We start from the raw sequence: 16699 nt of genomic DNA on the forward strand, positions 1-16699 counted from the left end.
AATGAGAAGCAACTGCAACAATCCACAGCTAAGCAAACAAGAAAACTGAATACCTTTGGAAAGAGAAAAAACCTTTTCATCCAGGCCAGTGTTTAAGGCAATATTTATATAGGTCGTGTCAGATTTGACTATGACTCCTTTCTGTATATCAAAATCATACATCTAAAAACTCACATTCAGAGCTTGGAAGGAAGAGGAGACTCAACAATAAAGTCTCTTGTGTCTACAAAGCAACTAGAAAACACTGAGGCAGCAGAAACGCATTTTAGAGCTGCTCACTTGAGTTTAAACATGACATTTTGTCATTTCATGGGCAAGCAACAACAGAGCAACACTCACAATACAGAGTGCTTACTCTGACACCCTCCGTCCTAAAGGCTGATCCAATATCTTCATGGAATAACTTTGTTAAACTGTGGTTAGGATTTCTGTTGTTTTTTGGTTTTTTTTTTTGTTTTTTGTTTTTTTTTTGTTGTTGTTGTTTATTTTTTCTTCTTTTTTTTTTTTTTGTCCTTTCCCCCAAAAATACTAGTGTCAGTCTTTGTCTGGATCACACTGAGGTTCAAAGCCTTGGGCTTGGAACTACCTTACCCACATTTAACTGTGCAAATGTTGGCACTGGACAAGAGCAGAGCCTGTGTAGAAAAGTAGGAACAGGGTGAATTGGTTCCTGAGAGGAAAGACTTTTCTTGCCTTCCCAGGCAGCCTCATGAATCTAGCAGATCACAGTGGCAAAGCAAATACAGCCTCAGACTCTTTCTGAAAAATACAACTGCATGATTTAACATCTTTGAGGTACTGGGAGCCATTACAGCCTGGCCACAGACCACAGCCAGCTCCTCTGCAGAGGCAAATCCCTGCAGCCCTACAAGGCTGTATCCCAGCAGGAATGTCTGTATTCCTACCCAGTGTCCGAGTATGCAATAAACAATTTCTATCCATTGTGAAGCTCTTGGATGTGAATTTCAGAAGCACAGATCCCATACATTTCCACTGTAAACACTGTAGTGTTTGCACCTGTTCTTTCTGTAAATGTTTTGACTGGTCCTCAGAGCATCCTTTGAAATTGCCAAAGAACCAACACTTCCTTGTTTCTTTAACTTGTCAAGTCACGAACTGCTATTAACATTGCAGGAATAAAAGCAGAAACAAACAAAACCTCAGCTGCATTATTGGAAGAAGAGAAATACAAAGTGCTGGCCATAAATTACACTGAAAGGGAAGTTCTAAAATGCCCTCACAGAAGTTGCTGCAATATTTTGAGGGGAGAAAGGGTATTTGGAAGTGGCACATGTGCTGCCTGAAGCTGAGCTGTCATAGCAACAACCTCATTAAAGCACCCCTCTTGGGAGTGTTAACCTGTATTCCAACTGTGGAAAGATGTCATTTATAATGCAACTTAATTCAGTTAAGAATCAAAGTATAGTAGACAGTGGAAAAGTGAAACTGCTAATTTAAGGATTTTATAAATGAACATGAATACCATATCAAACAGCTGTGGAAAAATCTGACTTTTGCTCTCATCATCTTCCATTCCCTGAAACCACCACACCATTATTTTAGTCTTTAAGACTATGATTTCCAAATTATTGTCAACTCCTCTTTCCTTGCCCCCATTCCTCTAACCATGGCTCAAGATGTGGCTCTTTTCTTATCTTATCTTTTCTTATCTTACCACCCCTACACAGAAAGCATCACCACCTCAACTGCTCACTCTAATTGTCTCCAGCTCTCACACCGAGCTCTTACCCCAGCAATTCACACTCCACAGACATTCCCACAGCAGGATCTGCTCTGCTCCTCTACTGCACCATCCTCCAGGTGCTTCCTTCAGCATCCATTTTCCCTCTGAATGCCCCAGAAATGACAATTCAAATGAACATTATGATCCTTAGAAAGAAACATCTACCAATATACAGAGCTGCCTGGATATGATACTCATCACTTCTGTAATGGAGTGGCTGTGCAGCAGCTGAATAAATTCATGCATATTTGGATTTCACTTTTAAAGATCTACGATTTAACAACTAATTGACAGCAATAATGTATCAGTACAATGTGTTTTGGAAGGACCTTTCAGTTTTTAGAGGAGTAGAGATAATTGCAGATGAAAAATGAAAGAAAATGGCACTGCTTAGTAAATGAGTCGTTAACCTTTCAACCCAAGAGCTCCTGCTGGAAGCCTGACCAGAGGGATTTCAAGAGCTCCAGCAGCTGCAAGAGAAAGAATCAAGTTAATTCAATAGCTTTGGATTTCTTTTAGTTCTTTTGAACACTTCCAAACTTGGTCTCCATCTCCCCAAAACAGTTGCTTGCTACAGCATTTTATGCATCACAAGGCAGGCTCAGATATTTCTCCCTTTGGTAGATCTCCCAGTGAAGGTGAGCTATCCTGGCCCATAATGTGCTGTCTGCAGCATTTTAAGCTAAAACAGGAACCAGTCATTTGGTGTCAGTGCTTTGACCTTGAGTGACAAAAATCACAATTTTCCCTTCATACTTGCAGCTCCCCAAGCAGCAGGAACAATCTCCTCAAAGGTCAGGGAGATGCAGCCTGCAGGGCAGCACTCCTTCCATGGGAAGCTGGGAGAGGAACAGCAACCAGCAAAGCACACAAACTCCCAGTTTTAACTTCTGTGGGTCCCAGAAAGTGTCTGAAGTCATGATCCATAGTGCTCTCAGCCAAGATTACTTGGACAAATTACATGAATGTTTGCATAAATCAACTCTCAAAAAAATACTTTTTTTTAACCTCCTTAAATTTTATAAGGCCTTAATTCATAAACTTGATTCAATTTTTGGTAGAAATTTTAAGACTTGCAGCTTACAGTGTTATTGCTTAGAATAACAACAATAATACAGAGACTAAGCAATAAAAGTATCTGGGACTTGCATAAAATATGTTATTTACATCAGGTTGCTGATATGACTTCAGTTAAAAAGAAAATACTGCTCCTGTTTGCACTGATTTCAGTTATCCTGCACAGCCACACTTACCAGGAGATACACAAAACACAATTATTATTGTCTGGTTTGTTTGTTAAAACAAGCCATCTCTGCAGTTCAAGGCATGGTTTTATCCAGTACACATGGATCTGTACAAGACTTTCTGTATTAATGTGTGTATTTGTTAACTGTTGGCAGACTTGCACAAGAGTATGTTTGCAGCCAGTTGCAACTTACAGATTTTACAATAAAAAGGGAGAAATATTGGCCAGATAGTTAATTAAATGGCACCAGAACAGTTTTTTCCCCTTTTACAAATTCCAGTTAGTATTCCAAACCTGTCTTAGGTGCCCCAATGACATGAAAACCAATAAATCTTCATTTATTGTCAGTAGATTTCTAACCTGGCTGTTTTAAACAGCATGATGAACACATTTTAGCAGAATATATTAGCTGTTCCAGTTTAATAAGAGGGAGATTGATGAAGCCTTTCCTTTCTTCCTGTGTAGGAAGCACAACACTCAGGGAAGAAAATCCTTTGGATTTTCCTTCTCCAGCAACACTGTTGCCTTTCCTGGGACACCATTCTCCTCCTTAGACTTCTCCAAAAAGAAGTTTCCACTGAAATTCAAGAGGGATCTCGAGCTTTATCAGCCCCCACCTGATGAGATAGTGGGAGGAAGAACAACCTCAGCCTTGAGGACTGTTTTGCTATACCCAAGCTCTGCACAGGTTTCTCATCCCTGTCTCCCTTTTTGTGGGGTTCAAAGCCAACACAAACTGAATGTGGTGATCTGGCTCTGACAGGGAGTGTGGTCTGAGGAGGGAGCACCCTCCCCTGGCAAAGAGCAAAGCTGCAGCCCAGGTGGGCCAGGGTCCGAGCTCCATCCATGACCCCTCTCTCCTGGGTCAGTATCAGCAGCACCACCAGCACAGAAGGCTTGTCTCAGATCAGATTCTCTGGCAGTCAAGGGGTTACTAAGGACAAAAGAGAGATTTTTTTTTTTTTCCCCCCCACTCTATAACACTTAAGACTACCCAGAAAAATACAAATGCCCTTTTTTTTTTTTTTCTCTCCTTAAGAAGAACACATAGCTCACACTTAAAATTGCACACTTAAAATGATGCCTGCATCATTCACATGAAGAACCAGAAGACCACACCATGAGCAACCCTTCTCCACCTCCATCACAGGAGTAGGAGCCCAACCCCACTCCTTCCAGAGGTGCTTTACCTATCCCAACTGCTCAGGTATCATCCTTTCAAAATAAACAGAATTTACCAGTTTTTCCAAAACTTTCCCCAGCCTCTGGTATAGATAAGGCTGCAAAGGGAGGCAGGAGTTGTGACCTTGGCAGTGTACAAGCCCCAGAGGTCAGCAGGAAGGAGATGTTTTGAGAGGAGTTTCTGCCCCAAGTATGGGTATGCATATTGTTACTGGCTAATGAAATTCATACTCATACCTCCCACTTAGTCCTTCTGAAGGATATCCTTTTGGATGTTTTGTGGCCCAACAGACTTTGACATCTAAGAACCTGTTAGTCTGCTTTTTATTCCTCTTGTAATTAGAACAAATGTTCAGGTTATTGAGAGAATTAAGAAAATCAATATTAATGAGCTTTTGGACTATGTTATTAGACTGTTTCAGCCAACAGCTGCAAAGTATTTAGCAGTACTGGCTTACTTTGACAGGGTTTTGGGTTTGTCTGTTGGTTTTAAACACTAACAGACTTCTCAGGGCAAAAAAATGGTAAGTCTGTCATCCAAACTGGTCAAATTGAAAAAAACTCAGTTTATATCAATAATTGTGCACTCCTGCCCCTAAAAACAAAAGACCTCTAAAAAATGGGGCACTCTACCAAATACAGTTCTGAGCTATGCACTTACATTAAATATAACCAATTGCTTTAAAGGGCAACCATTCCCACAGCACAAAGTTCATATAAATTTTCCCACAAGTCCCAAATGCAAACACTATCTGCAAAGTCCACACGCTTTGTATTTCACCAAAGCTTTGCAGAATACGTTTAGTAGAAGAGAAAACAGAGTTAGATTTTACTCTTCACTTCATCTTTTCTGACAGAAAGGTGTCAACAGAAAGGTGCTGACAGGAAAGCTGACTGCAGCCCATGCCACTTTATTACTGAAGTATGGGGGGGGATTACTAGGTGTTATTGAAACATCCCTGCACTACTACTGAATTCATTCTCCCCCTCCTTACAGTGAGAGTGTTTTCTATTGGGATGAGTTACTTTTAACCTTCAGTTATTTATCAGTGGGAAAAAAAAATAAAATCTTTAAGTCTAGAATAAGGCAGGTGAATGTAAAATACACCCACACAGACTTGAAGTCCCACAGTGGGTTACCATTCATTTCTATAAAAATTAGATCTGGATCATCCATGAACTCTTCACTAATACACTCATTCCCAAAGCAAGTACTTCAAGAAGCCTCCTGTATTTTCAGGAAAGAAGAGATGTTGATTTCCCCATGGTTTATCAAAGACAATGCTTGCACATACCAAATGTTGCTGTTTAACTCTTCATGTATTCAGCAGCACAAGCTCTTTTTGGTTCAGAAGCACTGTGCAGACTGTTAGGGATTTTTGGTACTGGACACGGCCTTTTTAGCTGCCCAACAAATAAAATAATGCTGTAATTTAACAATTAACCCTCTACCATTCACTTCCAGTTTTGTTTTTTGTAGTCCTGTGGCTGCAAAAAGTGCAGCATTTGATAGGCTCCTGTACCACAGGTGTGACTCTCCAATGAGCTCTGCAGCACCTGGGCTCCTGAAGCTGTAAGGGAATTTCCCAAACATGAGATTTTCTAAATTTAATAGGGATGAAAAAAAAGGAAAAACAGAGAGGGATATCCTACTCAAGATGAAACTAGAATTCATGAGGTGAAATCATATGCAAACCAGTAGGAGTCCCCACTCTGCTGACCCATGAGCACAAAGCCCATGGCCAGCTTATGCTTCTCAGATGTCCCATGATAAACAATCCAAGATTTCCACTCAGGTGGGGCAATTTTTCCACTCAGCAGAAAATGGATACCCATTGAAATGAAACAAACATTTATTATTTTTTGTTATTAGTGAGGGGAAATTACTCATGTGCATGGAAAACTAGGTAGTGGTAAGCAGTTCAAGATGACCACCCTCAAGCAGACAAAAAAAAAAAAAAAAAAATCAGCAGAAGAATCATCAGCTGACTTCAAGAACAAGCACTCTGCTGTGTTAATTTACTCCTAGTACCACACCAAGGACATACTGTGCTATCTTTAGAAAAAACTGGCTACTGTGGGGTGAAGCAGACTGTTGATATATTACGCTCTGACATTTTTCATTAAGATATATAAACTTGTGGAAGACGTGCTCTTGAATTTGCATATTTGCATCATGTTTTTCATAGACACGTAAACAGTCTTTAATGCACTTAAATTACTTTGAGCTGCTGGATTAGCAAAGGCTGTGCAGTGGAAGGATCCAAGTTGTGCCACCCCTACCAAGTCTCAGCACTCATTTTATCAAATGTTTTTAGTTATGCTACTAAGGCTTACAGCCACTTATTAAATTCTCCTGAATTTTGAAGTCTTTTGCTGCTAAGTCTTCAGAGCAGCAGTCAACTGCAGAATGGCAATCATGGGCAATCACTGAGAGTTTAGTTATGTTACAACTTTTTGTGAGGCACTTCTGGCACAGTGTGATGCCACCGTGGGAAGACAGGCCACCAATTAACGTAAATCAGCATGGTTTCATCAAGGAGCATTTAACAATTCTAACTGACATAAAATCATAACATGGTTCATATACTCATTACTGAACACCACTAATTGGTGTGGGGAGTTATGCTGTTTTCAGACAAAAGTATGGAACTTATGAATTGTTCCGAGAATATTCCACAGCAAAGGTAGCAATAGCATTAGAAACACAAGCAGGCTTTATACACTTGAATGTGCTTTAAATACTCAGCCTCACAGTTTGTATCAGAGCTGTATTTCAGAATTTTGTCATCCTCTGTTGACAACCATCTGCTTCAAACTTCTTACTGCCTTAAGAGTGGCCAAAATTGGATACTGACAGAGAGAATTTCTGCACAGAAAGCAAACTATTCACAGGACAAAATAAGTGTCAAAGGCTGGAGACCTGGACACACAGGCCCAGAAATCCAAGATAAATAAGAAAATTATAGAAATTTAGATCTGACACTCTCCTGCAATACTACTGGAGGTGCAGTTCACAGGCCTCTGAAAATGCAGAAGTAGCAGATTAGCTGACACCAATTCTCCAGAGGAGTATAATCTACAGAGTAAATAGGTAATATTGTGTACTGTCAACTCTGTTCAACTCACAGCCACTGGAAACCCAGAGAAAGAAATGTAACACTGCAAGTGCAAGCTGAGGAATTCATTCAGATGAGTCTGTACACACACACTGACCTGAATAGCTTGCTCCAGTTGGAAGAAATGTGATAATGGGCCACTCGGGTCAGGGCATCAGATTCTAACTGCTGAAAAAAGCCCAGTGCTCCTGGCTTTGCTGTACTTAGCACAGCACTTTTCATGGCTCCCCCTCTACAGCCAAGGCTTTATATACATATGGCTGCATGTGCAATATATTCTCACGTGGATATATGTGCCAGAAGTGTTTACAGCAGCCCTACAGCATCACCTGCTCAGGTGAGCCTCAAAACTTCTTTTTGCTCCAACACAGAACAGTTTTGTTTCTACCAAAGGCATACTAGCAATTCAACCCATGAGCTGCAGGCCTGGGACAGCACTTAGGTTTTTTTTCACACTTAATAATCTGACCTGCTTCATCTCCCTTGCACAGGATTTAATGCAGCAGCCCCAAGAGTTTTGCCTAAGACTCCTAACTTTAGGATAGAGAAACCATTTGCTGCTCACCATTCTTTCTGAAATCGAAATATAAAAATAAAAACACTTGGCTTAGGACGTGGGCCCAAGGGGAACAAATTTCATTTTGAAGCCTTCCTCCACTCCTTGCACTCTTAGACTCCCACTGCCTGCAAACATCCCTCAGAAAAAAACTACTTCAATCATTACACAAAATAAACCTATTTTAAACCAAGTGTTTCTGATGAATTTGGAAGGCAGGCCAGTTTCCCTCGAGGAGATATATGACTATCAGCACTGGAGAACACACAGGCTTGACCTACCCCTCATTATACTTTACTAAATACTGCTAGAAAAACAGCTGCTTTAGGACAGGCTCCAAGAGAAGGTCAAGTGTGCTCATCCTTGGATAAATCTGCAAAGATTCATAGGGATGTGTTGAGTGAGAAGATGCCACCTTTATAATCCTCCCTACATCCCCAAAGCCAATACACTTTTCATGAAGAAAAGGGTAGTGCATCATTTAGAAGACCAGCTGATTCTTCAGAATAGCAAAAAACTATGTTTAACCAACTTAATGGCTTGAAGTAGCAGACCATACACATCTTAGCATATTGAGCTGTCTGGAATTTTCTCCAGTTTTCTGACCTCACAGGAAAGCAGTCTCCTTGCAAAAAAAAGATGTCTTTACATAAAAAAAAAATCAAAATAACTTGATTAAGAAAAAACTTATGCAGTAACTTCTCTTGTAGAGGATTATTACAAATTCTGAAATGATAATTTGATACACATAATTTAAAGTTAGATAAGAGAAATATAAACATAGATTCAGTTTAAGAAACTAAAGAAAAGTGAACCAAATATTGAAATAGAAGTATTTCAAGAAATAGGTATTTCTTGCATAAAAGTATATGGCAATACAGACAACATAATGTGAGGTCCTCGAAGTAAGAATTTCCAGTGAAATTTTAATAAATTCGTTCATAGTTCCTTTACACCTACATGCAACCTGATTCTATTACAAGAACAAAACAAAGAATCCATTGACTTCAGTGGTCTTGATGAAGGTCTGAAATCTATTTGTTTACAAAACATAAAAAATGTTTTGCTCCAGAGAAGAAAATGTCTCATTGGCAAATGACACACTTTGATTTCCTAAGCACACAGCTTTACACAAATACCAATATACTTTGGGTAAATCAGAATGTGTTTGCATATGCAAAAGAGCATCCAACCAGCAATGAACTTACTTTGCTCTCTCTTCTTTTATCTTCACTGTATTTGCAAGCAAAAAGAGGCAGGTGTTTTGTGGACATCTACCTATCATGTAGAAAATTGCTGTGATTTTTCGTGATCATCTGGCATTAGTGTAACTTTTTCAAACTTGCATTTTTATGACTACGCAATGCTGCAGCATTTCTGCAAAAAAAATTACACAATAAGAGGGAATTCACAATGGTTTTTTTTTTTTTTTTTTTTTTTTTTTTTACTTCCAGTGCCTTAGAATTATTCAGAAGAACTTTGCTTGAGGAAAAATACTTTCCTGCATGTTAAGAGGGGTGGAGAACCCATTGTTAAATACCATATTGCAGCTTCTGATAACATTATAAACAGCAGCCCAAACTATTTGACAATATCAAAATTGTACTTTAGAAAAGTATCACTGACAAGATATTTTTGTTAGTTTCCAGTCAAGTAAATTAAAATTACAAATCTTTCTAAGAAAGTCACATGGGAATTTTTGTGGGAGCATGTCCACTTGTTCACAGAGCAATCTTCTAGACAGAACACCTCACACAAAAACAGTGAATTTGCAGAGCATTGCATCCAGTATTGTGTTGCTTGCATATGGCCCATCCCCACCCCAAAATACCACTGAAAAAAACAAAACTGCACCTTTTCATCCTCTGTGCTCAAGAGCAACTCTATGAAAAGCTGTTAAAAACAGTGCTCTACAGCAGTGAAAACTTTGAGGACTTGTAGATATTATTTTGACAGCTTAGATTTTAGCTTCTAGCACTTATTCTACTGCACTTGAAGTGTAAGTCATTCAAGAGTGCCATGCCCAAAGTTACCAAGGGATGTCCTACAGACAACCAGGCAACAGATAGCCCAAAGCACATGGGTATTTCCTAGAAAAGAAAATAGGTACATGCTCGTTTCTGAAGCGAAGCTGAGTTTCAGCTGTCTGGCTCCTCTGGAAGGCCTCATCACTCAGCAGGAAGCAGCAGGAGAGGTGTTTAGGAGCACTGGGCGGGTTGGGAAGCGCATTTCAGGATGCAACGTACCATATCTAGAACTCGTAATGCTGTAATCTGTTTTTCCGCCTCAGAGAATTAGGCTGTATTTCCAACTGCATGGAAATAAAAATCTCCAGGCGTACCTCACTTCCAGACTGGCATTACATCATCTCTAAAAAGCCCTATTACTTAGCAGCACACTCTGCATATTGCAGTGTTTTGTTATTAATACACCATTGCAATTTATGGCAAAATGGTCAATAAAAATGCAGTTTCTGAAGAGACAAACAGCCTTCTCTCCAGCATGCACCCCTAGCCTCAGACTGCCAAGGTTCATGACCACCACACACGGAGCCCAACCCCAATTCTGTATTTACATAGTGCTTGGGAAACAATGACATATGCAACAACAAAATATAATGGGCTCATATAACACTTCCCAGGTACAGAGAAAAATCTTACTCCTGCTATGTGGATCTTGCAAATTAAATCAGATTAATAACACAGTGAACGTATTACTGGCAAAAGCATGTGTTTATCTCTAATGATCCTTCCCAGTTCCCATTAAATCTAATTAAAAGGCACTGACTGAGTTTTATTGGAATTCCATTACTGAGGTCCAATCCTGCTCTCACACAGCCCTGCACCCATGGGAAAATGCCCTTTCCTCCTGCAGAGGCTCCAGAGAATCCTCACCAAAGGAATCCTGCCAGCAGGACCATGGCTGGGCTGGGCAGCTGGTTCTACAGCAACAAGTCCTGGTTATTTCACTTAACCAGATGCTTAAAATTGAAGATTTGTATCACTTGTAGCACTTGCAGCACTATGTTTTGGTACATCTTGGGAATTTGTCCTGTTATGGTCAACAACTGGCTAGCTAGCTGGGATAAGTTTACAAATATTTTCATCTCTTCGATAATTTAAAGGGGGGAAAAAAATCCAACTTGTTCAATTAAAAAACAAACTAGTGGGTTGGACAGAAGGTGCAAAGTCATTATTTGAGTAATTATATTTTTAAAGAAACCCAATTAGTTCCTAATTGCACTTACAAATTTAAGACCTAGTTCTGCAATGTCTACACTTCGCCCAAACTGACATTAAATACAGACTCAATAGTCTGTATGACTCGCTTAGAAGTAGCCAAGTTCTGCTATTTTCATCTTCACTGTTCGTCATTAAGAATGTTTTGAGGAAGTGCAATTAAAATGAGTTCTCTAAGCAAATTTTTTTTTAATTGCATTTGAAGAATAAGACTATTAAGCGACAGATTAATACATAAAAACTAGGAATAAAAGCAACAACACACCGGGATTCCAAATATGCTACTGTAACAAAAACAATGTTCTATTATCTAAATTGCCAGCCTTCCTAGAGAAAGCCATAATTCTAAATTCACGAGTTACAATTATGTAAGTCCTTAGAGCCAATGCAAAATGGAGAAAGCAAATTTCTTCAACTGCAAATAACCAGTAAAGGACCTGGAAGAAGGTGCTGGAGGAACACTGGTTTCCAACCTACAGACTGAAGTCAATGTGAGTTTTACCACTTTAAATGCAGAAGGACTGTGGTCCATATGAACCTCAAAGGTATGGCATATGCTCGGATTTCCATAGCAGCCGTCACACAGCTCTTCAAAGGAAGCACTGTGCGAAGTGAGAGCTTCTCTCCCAGCCTTTGGAGGACAGCTCCTTCAACCTGCCACAGCTCCAGCAGAACTGCTGTGATAAATTAGTAAAAGACTTGCTGCAGAACAAGTTTACACATAGTCTTTTCACATCAAACACCTAGTTTTGAACTTTGAAATGGAGCTTAGCCTTTAAATAGTTTGTGTGTTTCTACCACTTTCTTTTTACTAAACTACAGCTCTCAGAAACCACAGAACTTAAAAGAACAACCCAGGTAAGAGAAAATGTGCACATTAGTTCAGAGAAACCCACACACAGAGCCTGCCCAGGCTCCAGGAGTGCCAGGGGTTTGTGTGTGCACTCATACACTCAGCTGAGGGCAGACAGACACCACTGAGTGGCTCCAAAACCAACCAGCCACTGAAATTGTGCTTGTGGACATCTCCCATAATTTCTGACTTTAATTAACCCTTATCACACATCCTAAAAAGAACTGTCCCAAATTCCTTGATATATTTTCTCCCTCCTCTGTAATTTTGCCTCTTTAATGACAGGCATGTTCTTAAGTAACAGGTTTTTTTAGGGTAAATAAACAAACAAACAGCAAAGTCATTGTGACCTTGGAAGCATCTCTTTTGCACATAAGAAGAATATTATCTATGTTCAAAACATAACAAAGTTAATTATGGGAACATACACCTCTGTAGTACAGCACAGAAACAGCTTTTTTAGGTTTTTTCAAGAACACTTTCCAACAGATGGCCAAGCTGGAGCTCAGTCTGGTGAAGTACAGCAGTGCTGGTACACCCAGTTTCCAGCATTAAGCTGCTAATAACGACAAAGCTGTATTGTGAAGGCTCCCAGTGCACTCAGAATCCCCTGCTGTGGCACCTTACCAGGGAATGAAGGCCATCAGCAGTCTTCCCAAGGAAGCAAATTTATCTCACCTGGTTTGTGTCTCTACCACAGGGTTGAGTAATCCAAACTCCCACCAGCCTAACCTTAAGCCTGAAAATTCCATTTCAAAGTAATTTGCTTCCAGATTGCACTTAAATACAGTCAAAGGGCACTGCGAGAACAATAAATTCTCTGCTAAGTGGGATGAAGACAGAAGTTTTGGAAGTGTTTTTGTGACTGCAGAAAGGAATAAAATTCATGAAGATTTGTCATTACTTCTAAACAACAGCTTCCAAATAGCAAACAAAAAAAAAAAAAAAAAAAAAAAAAAAAAAGTGTGATATGCCATCTCTCATGAATTAACTTGAGTTTTAAGTTATGTGACAACATTTTCCCATCCCATATAAAGCCTCCCTATGCAGGAGCATCTCTTGTCTGCAAGACTTTGCTGAGAAGCTTTTTCACCATGCCAGCACCTGCCTGAGTGCTCCAAAACACTAAAACCACACATGAAAGAGTGGGAGAAGGCAGTCGCTCAGTGCTGCTGACAGCAGTGACGTGCCACCAAAACCCAACACAAACAAGCCTCAGCACAGACAGCAAGTCGATTAATAACGAGCAATGCAACTCATTAATGCTGGTGTGGATACACATCTCACTGACAACACCGAGGTCATACAGTCAAGCTCCCATTATCCGGAGCATCTCTGCAATTAGGATCACCTCTAGGTAATCACTCCAATTAGTGCAGTGGATCCATAAAATCATGTTTACAGCACCAGACACAAAAATCAAGGACGACAAAAAAGGGTGTAAGAGCCCAGGTAGGGAGCAGGGTGAAGCTCCGAGGCTGGGAAGAGCTGTGGGAAGGAAACGCCCACCAGAACCACAGAGCACCGATGGGACCTGTGAAGTTCCCTTGAGAGTCTGTAGGGAGAGCAGGTAACAAATGTTGCTTTCTAAGCTCCCCAAACTGTTTGCAAGGCTTTTCTCAGGCTCCTGAATTCATTTGTGGCACCTATACTGTGAAGAAATTGCAAGTGTTGCAAAGAATCGGGTCCCATCCATTTCCTCAGGAAGAGCTGACTGGAGAAGGAAAGCAAAACAGCTCTTCGTGGCTTCAGTGGCAAAACCTCAGCTGTAGCAGGACTTAGCCATTATCCTGCCACGCTCTCCTGGCTAGATTCCCTTCTGCTCACTTCCCTTTTTCATCTCATTTCCAGCTCCCCCTCTCCACATCATTTTCTTTCACAATTTTTTTATATACATCAACTTAGAGGAGCTGTAACCTGGCTGAGAACAGACCTGATAAGACTGAAAGAATTTAATTGTGTTTCAAACCCAGAGAAAAGGGCTTAGATAATTCAAACTTTAGTGAGGTTCCCCCCAACTCTTTTTTCCTCCTGATGTTGCCCATTGATCTAAGAGAAAGTGTTACCACTCCCTACAGCACCTCACTGATATTTTATATTACCATGGCTACCACAACACTGCTATTAACACAACCCATGACATTTTCCCAATTCTCTTATTACCTATGGCGAGCCTCAGTGCATTCCAAATTTCAGTACCTTTCACATACATTAAGCTTAGCATGCTTCAGTGACTCAGAATTTCCTCCTGTAAAGGAAAATCAGCTTGGTATGGTCAATAATTTTTGCACTGTATCATAAAGTTTATCTGATGTGCAAATGCAATTCCCTTTCTGGATGCCTCATCCTGAATTCCTTTTAGGTTGAGACCACTTGACATTTTTTTGTGAAACAAAATGCCTTTTAAGTCATAATTTGTGCAGTGCTCAGTTTTGATAAGACATGACATTATGATATGATGAGTTAGTTGATTCTAAATAAATTTGATTTATCCCACTTTTGGGGCTGGTATGATTTACAAGGATGCTGCCTTTTAAAATAGGATTGATTTTAATATAAGCTGACGGCACTTTTTTTTTTTTTTTTTTTTTTTTTCAGTGAAACACTAAGTCAGAGACAGGTAACTAGGAAAAAAAAAAGGTAAGATTAAACAAAATTTAAATACCAAACATTAATATTCATGTATAATTGCATTTGCTTACCACTATGAAGGAATACAGAGCCACAAATCAGTTTCCAAAACAATTCCCCAAAATGTTTGGAACTTTGATTTTTATTCATAAAATCAGATGCAAGCTACAGTTGCTGAAATCTAATCTGACCGTTTCTGTGAATACCATGGAAAGTTCTTGAAACATTTTCCATCACACAAGCACTAGAACAACCACGAATCTTTGTGAACCAAAGCAAAAGCATATGTACCCTTCATGAAACTGAAAAGATTTCACGAGAACCTTTCTTCTCAGGCTGCTCAAGTGCCGTTCTGTGGAATACTATCTCATTTCCTCCCAATATCCCTGCACCTTGTAATGCAGTGTTTTAAACATGCAAGTTTGTGATGCTGCAGCAATACTTTTCTCGTTGATAGGTAGTTGTTTCTCATTTTCGCAGCATGAATCACCTATGCAATTCTGATAGCTACGTGGAAAAAGGACGGGAGAGGTTTGGTAGTTCGACTGAAGCAGAAATCTATACCCCAGACCGACTGTGCAGAGGCATCCACACTCACCCAAACGAGTTGGAAGCAGTTAGTAAACAATTTAGTTGGTAATGTGTACGTGATGGAGAGGAGGTGGATGTCTAACAGTGAGAATTCAAGGCTTTAGAGAGTTACATTTCTACTGAAATCTAACTAAACCCTCGCAGACTGCGTACACCACCACCGAGGGCATCTCATTCATGAGAACACGCAGTTTGGGAGCTGAAGGGCTACAACAAGCCGACAGACAATTTATGGTGAGCAGGGTTTTCTACAGCGGTAAGAAAACCTGAGTCAGAGCAGCACACCGCCGTTCCCACACCTGAGCCGCACAGAAGGCGGACTAAGGCTATACTTAGAAAATACCCAATTCAAACATCTCGCAGGAAAATGAGAGCGCTCCGGTGACTGTGCAATAAGGGACACGAAACCCCGAGCCCCGCTCCAGCGGGGGAGCCGCAACCCTCTCGGATCAGGGACTTCTCTGAGCGGAACAGAGTTGGAAGTTCTGCGATCGCCCACCCCGCGGCTGCGGGACCCCGAGCCCCCGTGCCCAAATCCAAGTTCAGGCACGGAGCGAGCGGCAACTCGGGGACATTGAGGAGGGAACTTTTGGAAGGCTGTGGGAAGCGGAGGGCGCTCGCCGTTCCTGCGGCACATCTCCGCCGGCCGCGGGGCTGGCTCGGGGAGCCGCGGCCGGGACCGGGGGGCTGCCGGCAGCAGCGGCTCTTGTCCCCCGCCGCGGCGGATCGCACCCACGGTGGTTCGTGCCCGGTGAGGCCATCGGAACCATTGGGGACATCATCCCGCTCCTCGCCCTCACCAAGGATCGCCCCCAAGCCAGCGCGGCGCGCCCGCAATCCGGGCGTGCGGGAGCGCGGTGATGGAGCGCAGCGAGGGGAGCGCGGTGATGGGTGCGCTCCGCGGCCGCGCCCGTCCGCGCAAGGGAGCAAAACTTCCCGAGCAGAGGCGGCGGGAAGTTCCGCGGCTCCGCGCCCCGCCACGGACGCGCCTTACCTCCGCGGGCTGCCGCTGCCAGCGCCTCGGCGACGGGCGGTAATCCCCAGAGCGTCGCCAGGGCCAGGAGGAGCGCGGACATCGCGGCGGGCGTGAGGGACAAGAGGCAGGAGCCGAGCCTGTCTGCCGCGGGTGCGGAGCGGCAGAGCCGGTGCGGGAAGAGGCGCGGCGGCACCGCCGGCACTTTGCGGAGCGCGGAGCGCGGCTGGGCTCGCCGCACGCAGCGAGCGGGCAGCGCGGGGCGCCGGCGGCCGGCAGAGCCGCGCTCCGCCCCGCACCGCCCCGCGCACCGCCCCGCGCCGCCCCTCACGGCTCCGCGCCGCCCCGCGCGCCACCTCGCGCGCGGCCCCTCACGGCTCCGCGAGGGCTCCGCGAGGGCTCCGCGCGCCGCTCGCGCCGCCGCCCGCCCCCCCGCCAGCCACGGCCGCGCGCCGCCCCCTGCACGCGCGCGCCAGAGGCGCGAAGCCGCCTCCAGGGATGCGCCCCTCAGCCGCTGCCCGCTCCTGCCCGACGTGGGAACGTGGACTTCTCTCAAATTTGAGGG

General features: G+C 42.5%; 1 protein-coding gene across 1 annotated transcript in view; it reads right to left on the bottom strand.

Annotated features, from left to right (window-relative positions):
* The window catches only part of LRP1B (LDL receptor related protein 1B), a 608586-nt gene extending 592220 nt beyond the window's left edge, over positions 1 to 16366 (bottom strand). The window contains exon 1 of the mRNA XM_079310839.1: positions 16156 to 16366. Within this exon, the coding sequence (XP_079166965.1) occupies positions 16156 to 16237 (82 nt within the window). The 5' untranslated portion in view covers positions 16238 to 16366. The remainder of the gene's footprint in view (positions 1 to 16155) is intronic.
* Positions 16367 to 16699: the final 333 nt, after the last annotated feature.

This window comes from Erithacus rubecula, assembly GCF_903797595.1.
Source record: "Erithacus rubecula genome assembly, chromosome: 8".
In the NCBI taxonomy this organism is placed as follows: domain Eukaryota; kingdom Metazoa; phylum Chordata; class Aves; order Passeriformes; family Muscicapidae; genus Erithacus; species Erithacus rubecula.